A 6,714-nucleotide genomic window follows, 5' to 3' on the forward strand; every position below is an offset into this window, starting at 1 on the left:
TAGACCAGGCTAGCCTCGAACTAACATCACTAACATTGATCTGTCTGCCTCTGCCTCCTGAGTACTGGGATTAAAGGCGTGCGCCACCACGCCCAGGCTTCGTGGCACCCGCCTTTAGTCCCAGTCAGCACTTGGCAGGCAGAAGCAGGCAGATCTCTGCAAGTTGAAGGCCAGCCTGATCTACATAGCAATTTCCTTGCAAGGCAGGGCTCTGTTACACAGACAGACCTTACTTGTCTCAAAAAAGAAAAGAGACGCATCGCCTCTGAGGACTATGAAATGCTCTTCAGACATGAAGGAGGGTATGAGAGGATAGTGCCTAGCTCCTGGGATAGGAGGGGGACCTGAGTTCCCGGATACCCCTCCTCTGCAAGAGAGCATCGGGAACTAGGGGGAAGAGCATCTGAGCTGCAGCTGGGCCTGAGGTCTGGTAGGCAGTCTAGGGCAGCCTCCTACCCCCAGCTCACACCTCAGAGTTGCAGCTGGGTCTGAGGCCTGGGAGGCAGTCTAAGGGAGCCTCCTCCCCCCAGCCCACACCTCAGAGCTGCAGCTGGGCCTGAGGCCTGGGAGGCAGTCTAGGGCAGCCTCCTCCCTCCCTCCCTGAGCATCTCAGGCTTGCAGCTGGGTCATACCTCTTCTCTAGTGGACAATGGCTAGGACATGGCTGCTGCTTCTCCTGGCCCTCAGGTGTCAAGGCCTGCCCACAGGTAAGTCCCTTTTGCCTCCCTCTTTGGCTACCACTGAGCCTAACCTCTGGTACCAGCTGAGCGTCTACAGTGATGGCTGGGATCCTTGTCTACCAGGTTCTGGAGGCCTCATGTCTTCCGCCAGATGGGGTGTCAGCAGGGCCTGCTGTCCCTCTTGGAAGCACAGAGAAGGAATAGCATCCCTGGGTGCAGCCCCAGCTAGTCAGGAGGCTGAGACGGGAGAAGACAAAGTTCAAAGGCAGTCTGGGCAGCTTAGTGAGGGCTCATCTCAAAAGAAAATGTAAAAAGGGCACAAGAGGGGGAGCCCAGTGGTCCAGCACTTGCCTCGTTAGCCTGCAGGAGGTCCAGGTTCAACCCCAGAACTGACTCTTAGAAGAGAAAAAGAGTAAGCTAGATGGGAGCCCACAGAAGTTGGAGGCTCACGGAGCCAGGGCTGTGTTGTAGGATATGAAGTGATGCTCGAGGGACAACATTGTGAAGTCCTGGGCCGTCATTCCTGCCCTCTGGGTACCCTCCTCCCACTGGGACCAGGGTGTCTCAAGTTCACGTCCAACTCAGGGAGGTCCCAAGGTGTTGACTCTGTTTCTTAGCAATTAAACTTTATTATACAACCCAACTAGCTTATACAAGAAGGAAAAAGGTTAAAGGGACAAAAGAGTGAACCTTCCGGTAGCCGTTCCACGGGACGGGTCCTTAGGTGTCTCTCTGGCCCGCGTGTTGGTCCAGCTGGTCTGTTGTTTTGTATGTTTTCCCTGCAGCCGACTTTGTTATTTTTTCTTCCCTAACTGCCTGAGTCACGTGGGAAGGACCGTCTCCTTCTCCCAGTGAGGGTCCATTAAAAAGACCATAGTCCAGGTGGGGTTTCCAGGTCTGTTTTCTGAATTCCAGACCCAGGATGGCTCCACTCAGTCTGTCACAAGGTATTCATGGGGTGCCCCAAGGGTAAAGCCTGCCAAGATTGCTCCCACCTGTGACAAGGCTTATTCTTTCCCACACCAAGGTGTCAGCAGCTTGCCAAGCGGTTAGCTCCAGCTAGCTGAGGATCAGTTCCTTGGCGGGAGACTTCCAGGCCCTCTGAAGCATAGACACGTGGCATGTGTGGTGAGGGAGGCCCTGGACTTCTGAGTCAGGGATCTACTGGATCTGAATTTACCCCTCGTGTGTCATGGGGACTTCCTTGATTGTAAGAAGGCTCAGCAAGAGGCCTGAGCTCTGGGAAGAAAGCCCTTGGGATGAGGAGAAACACTCTGGGAGGCCACATGGCAAAGGCTGAAGCTGAGTGGGTTCAGGAGGCTGAGGGCCCTGGGGCTCACAGAGATCTACCTGCCTCTGCCTGCCAGAGTACTAGGATTATAGGCCTGCGGCACTCTCTAGCTTAGACATTCTTCAAGGCGAGAAAGACTATGAGCTTTGTGGTCACAGAGGCTCAAGTTGGAATGTGTCCATAGACCAGTTGTTTGGCCTCCTATTACCTCTTCAACTCATCTTCCAGAAGTCTCTCTGGCACCCTGGAGCATGTTTGTTTGTTTGTTTGTTTTTTGAGACAGGCTTTCTCTAAGTAGCCTTGGCTGTCCTGGACTGGCTTTGTAGACCAGACTGGCCTCGAACTCACAACAATCCACCTGCCTCTGCCTCAACAAGTGCTGGGATTAAAGGTGTGCACCACCATGCCTGGCTCACCAGCTTCCATCTTAAACAGCTAAGCCTAAAATGTTCATATCGTACAATCCCCCCCCCCCCCCCATTACTCCTGCCTCCGCCTCCTGAGAGCTGGGATTACTAACATGGCAGCCTCACCAGGCTTAGATACTTTTTTCCAAGAAGGGAAGTTCTAGATGTATTTGAAGCTTCCTCCCCAGAGGTACCAGCTCTCCTCAGGCGGCACAACTTGGTATTGTAAGCACTTGTTTATGAAGCTAATGCATTTCCCACAGGACCAAGTTCCTCGAAGGCCCAGGCAACCTCTTTCTCAAGGTTATATACCCAGTAGCTGGCACAGAAAGGAGTTGCCAGGCGGTGGTGGTGCATGCCTTTGATCCCAGCACTTGGGAGGCAGAGGAAGGAGGATCGCTGTGAGTTCTAGGCCAGCCTGGCCTACAAAAGCGAGTCCAGGACAGTCAAAGCTGCACAGAGAAACGCTGTCTTGAAAAACAAAAAACAAAAAAGGAAACAAGCAAAAAAAGATGCAGGGTGGATTGACACCTGGCTCGAGGGCTGTGGAGATGGCTCAGTGATTCAGAATGCTTGCTGCACAAGCATGAGGACCTGAGTTCAAATCCTCAGCGCCCAAAAGCTGTGCATCACTGTAAGTGTGCCTAAAATCCCAGCACCGGGGAGAGCAGAGCCAGGAAGATTACTGGGGGCTTGCTGGGTGCAGGCCTCGCTCCAAGTGCAGTGAGAGAGCCGGTCATAAGGGAACAGGGTGGCAAGTGCTACAGCAGGTCAGCGAATGGCCACCTCTGGCCTCTGTGCACGAATAGGCATTCCTGCACACACACTGCACACACACACACACACACATACACACACACACACACACACAAGCTTGATAGAAGGAAGAAGAGGTGAAATGAATAAATGCAAGAAGAGAGGAGGGTAGACTGAAGGACACAGGGGCGAGTGGGAATGCAGCCTTCAGGAAAGTTCCACTCTGGAGGCACACACTGACACTTTCCTCTCTTGCAGGCAGAGCTGGTCTTCCCTTTCCATCTCTGGCCCCACCTGTCACACTGCTGGTGGATGGGAGGCAGCAGGTGCTAGTGGTCTGCCTGGTCCTGGATGCCCCACCTCCTCACCTTGACAGCCCCATCTGGTTCTCAGTCGGCAACGGCAGCGTACTAGACGCCTTCACCTACGGGCCCTCGCCAGCAACAGATGGCACCTGGACGAGCCTGGCCCAGCTTTCCTTGCCTTCTGAAGAGCTGGAAGCCTGGGAGCCCTTGGTCTGCCACACCAGGCCTGGGGCTGGCGGGCAGAGCAGGAGCACACGCCCCCTCCAGCTGACAGGTGGGCATGGAGCCTGGGGTCCTGTCCCTTTACATAGCCTGGGAACAGAATATGGTGGGGAGGAGAGGTAGGCTCTGGGCGTAGGGCATGAAGGACATGTAAGGGCAGAGCCTGGCTCTTGGTAGAGAGGTCTCAGAGGCCATGATTCCTGGGATTTTCAGCTGTGATACATGGCTCAGGTTCTCCCCTGAGCCTTAATCCCAGCACTTGGGAAGTGGAGGCAGGAAGATCAGGAATTCAAAGCTGTCTTTGGCTACATAGTAATTCAGGGCTGCTTGGGCTCCAGGAGACCACATCTCAAAAACCAAAAGAAAGGCAAATCCAGTCTCTTGTGTGTGATATAACTGTTAGTGGGTTATTTATAGGTGCACATATACATATGTTTTGTATATGTCACCTATGTAAACAGTTCACATACACATAATCAAAGCCTGTAAGACCAAACAATAATTAAAGAACAACTCCCATCTCATAGCAAGTTACTCCATGTCAAGCACTGTCCTAAATGTTTCTTTTTCTTTCTTCTTTTCTTTTCTTGTTTTTCCAAGACAGGGTTTCTCTGTGTAGCCCTGGCTGTCCTGGAACTCACTCTGTGGACCAGGCTGCTTATTTTAAATTTTTTAAAGATTTATTATTATTTTGAAGTTTGTGTGTGTGTGTGTGTGTGTGTGTGTGTGTGTGTGTGTGTGTGGATGTGTGTGTGTGCGTGTGTGCAGATGTTTGAGAAGACCAAAAGCATTGGACCTCCCGGAGATAGAGTTACAGCTATCAGCCTCATGACAAGGGCATTAGGAACCAAAGGCTGGTCTCCTGGAAAAGCAATATGCGCTTTGAACTCCCCCAATATTTCCTGTTTTTAAAGACTTGTCCTATTATTGTCTCCATTTCCAAGTCACTGGGAGGTGTCACATGATGAAGTCAACCATCATTACTACTGGCCCAGTAACTGACTTCTTCAGGTGTCCACATAGCCAGGCCAGGGTGTCATGTGTCAGGTGCTGTCTGCCATTTTGAAGCAGGGTCTTTCATTGACCCAGTGACATCCAGTGCTTCTCCTTTCTCTGCCTTCCCAGCCATGCAATTGCAGGTATGCACCACTATACCACTTGTTTGGTTGGTTGGTTGGTTGGAGTTTTCAAGACAGTTTCTCTATGTAGCCCTGGCTGTCCTGGATTTGCTGTGTAGATCAAGCTGGTCTTGCTATGCAGACCAGGCTGGCCTTGAACTCACAAAGATCCACCTGCCTCTGCCTTCCGAGTGCTGGGATTAAAGGCGTCCGCTACCACGCCTGGCTCTGTTTTGTTGTTTGAGACAGGGTTTTTCTGTGTAGCCCTGGCTGTCTTGTTTCTTTTTTCTTTTTTCTTTTTTTTTTTTTTTTTGTCTTGTTTCTTTTTAAACACGGGTTCTGGGGCTAGAATTCAGATCCTGTACCTAAATAGCAAGGACTGTGATGATTGAACATTTGGGTCACCTCAGTTTTATTACCTCCCAAAGAGGATTGCTTGACTTAAAAAAAAAAAAAAAAAAAAAAAAAAAAAAGCCTTCCAGCAAAAGCTGTGAGAGAGCAGGTCCTTGTGGGTGGGGACTGAGGTGCCCCTTAGGGGCCAGGATTGTCAGGCAGGGAGGGAAAGAGAGATGACTCCTCAGGACTTGCTAACAAGTGGGCTCAGGGGCTCCACGCATGTTGGCCAGGGCGGGGCATAGATAGCCCTGGGACTGCAAGGTGCCCGCCCATCCCATAGTACTTACTCTTTGTTTTTTTGGCTCACAGGGGAAGCACCCACATCCAGGTCGTGCTTTCAGGAGCCTCTCAGGGGTGAGTTGTCAGGGCGTGCGTGGGGGGTGTGTGTGAGGGAGGTAGGGGGGGGGGGGTGGGACGGGGGGGCGGGGCGTGTGGCAGGATGGCAGCCAGCATTCAGCTCTGATTTGACCACCGGTGCCATGGGGTTGCAGTTGGGGGACTGTGAAGTGTCCAGTTACGGGACTGCTTGCTTTGCTCAGGGCTATCCTGGGCTTCAGTGGAGCAGCACAGATGAAGGCAGTGTAAGAGGCCTGATGGCTCCTTGGATAGGGGGTAGAAGGAGGTATGAGAGCCAGCTTTCTTTAGTTGCCTGAGGTGCTGAGAGGAACGCTGGCTGATAACCACAGCGTCTTGCCCGGATATGCTGAGCTATTTATTCTTTGCATCAGACACTCATTCCGGCCAGGCGGCCTCCCCCGCCAAATAAAATAAAACGAGGGCTAAGTAGGCACTTCTTATTACCGGCAGAAACTAAGGTTAGACCCCTGGAAGGAATTTCCTTCGAGGAGGAGGCAGAGAGGGAGAGTGGCCAATGCAGAGGACAGGCCCTTCCTGTCCTTTGGGGGGTCTAGGCCTCCTGGGGACTTTTCCGGCTCCTTCTTCCGCAGGGACACCGGGTCAGGTACTGCGGCTGAGCGTGCTGCGCCTGCTTCTCTTCAAGCTGCTTCTGCTGGATGTCCTCTTGACCTGCAGCCCCCTCTGCACGCTGGCGGGCCAGCACCCACTGCCACCACCCCCATGCCAGCCCCTGCCTCTAGCTCACCGGATTTGGACATAGTTATGAGAGAGACTTGGAGCTTCGATCCTATCCAGCCCTCTGAGCCTCTTTTCTGGAGCCCTTCTGGAGACTTTGATGGATGCGTCTGCGACCTGAGGCAGGAACGGAAAGCCCAGGCTGTGAAGAGGCCAGCTGGGCCCGGAGCTCACGATCCCTCCTGGGTGTTCTTTACTCAAGTTTAGGGGGGTGTTTTGTTTTGTTTCTCTCTGAATGCCATCTGACTCTTCCTGTAATTGGGGTCATCTGGGAGTGGACTCTGCCTCCACCCTCAGAGTGAGATTTTGAGAGGAAAAGGACTATGTCTCTCTCGTCAGACAGGGTAGGAAGATGTGCCCAGTGATCGGTCACAATACAGGAGGCTTAGAGGACACAAGCGTATTAGGAAGCTTCTTCAACGTGTGCCTGGGAGACGTGGTGTTGGG

The 6,714-nt window shown here is 52.6% G+C and overlaps 1 protein-coding gene across 1 annotated transcript; it reads left to right on the forward strand.

Annotated features, from left to right (window-relative positions):
* Positions 1-649: 649 nt before the first annotated feature.
* Positions 650-6,292, forward strand: Ptcra (pre T cell antigen receptor alpha). The gene is made up of 4 exons (XM_051152668.1): positions 650-707; positions 3,393-3,713; positions 5,485-5,529; positions 6,123-6,292. The coding sequence occupies exons 1-4, from the start codon at positions 650-652 to the stop codon at positions 6,290-6,292; spliced, it is 594 nt and encodes a 197-aa protein (XP_051008625.1).
* The last annotated feature ends 422 nt before the right edge of the window (positions 6,293-6,714 follow it).

Source organism: Acomys russatus, chromosome 11 (assembly GCF_903995435.1).
Source record: "Acomys russatus chromosome 11, mAcoRus1.1, whole genome shotgun sequence".
Classification (NCBI taxonomy): domain Eukaryota; kingdom Metazoa; phylum Chordata; class Mammalia; order Rodentia; family Muridae; genus Acomys; species Acomys russatus.

What these genes read in the sequence shown, in the direction of transcription:
- Ptcra (XM_051152668.1), top strand. Translation starts at nt 650, where the DNA reads ATGGCTAGGACATGGCTGCTGCTTCTCCTGGCCCTCAGGTGTCAAGGC. An exon ending in GTGTCAAGGCCTGCCCACAG is followed by an intron (nt 708 to 3,392) that starts GTAAGTCCCTTT and finishes CCTCTCTTGCAG; the next exon opens with GCAGAGCTGGTCTTCCCTTT. An exon ending in CTTTCAGGAGCCTCTCAGGG is followed by an intron (nt 5,530 to 6,122) that starts GTGAGTTGTCAG and finishes CTTCTTCCGCAG; the next exon opens with GGACACCGGGTCAGGTACTG.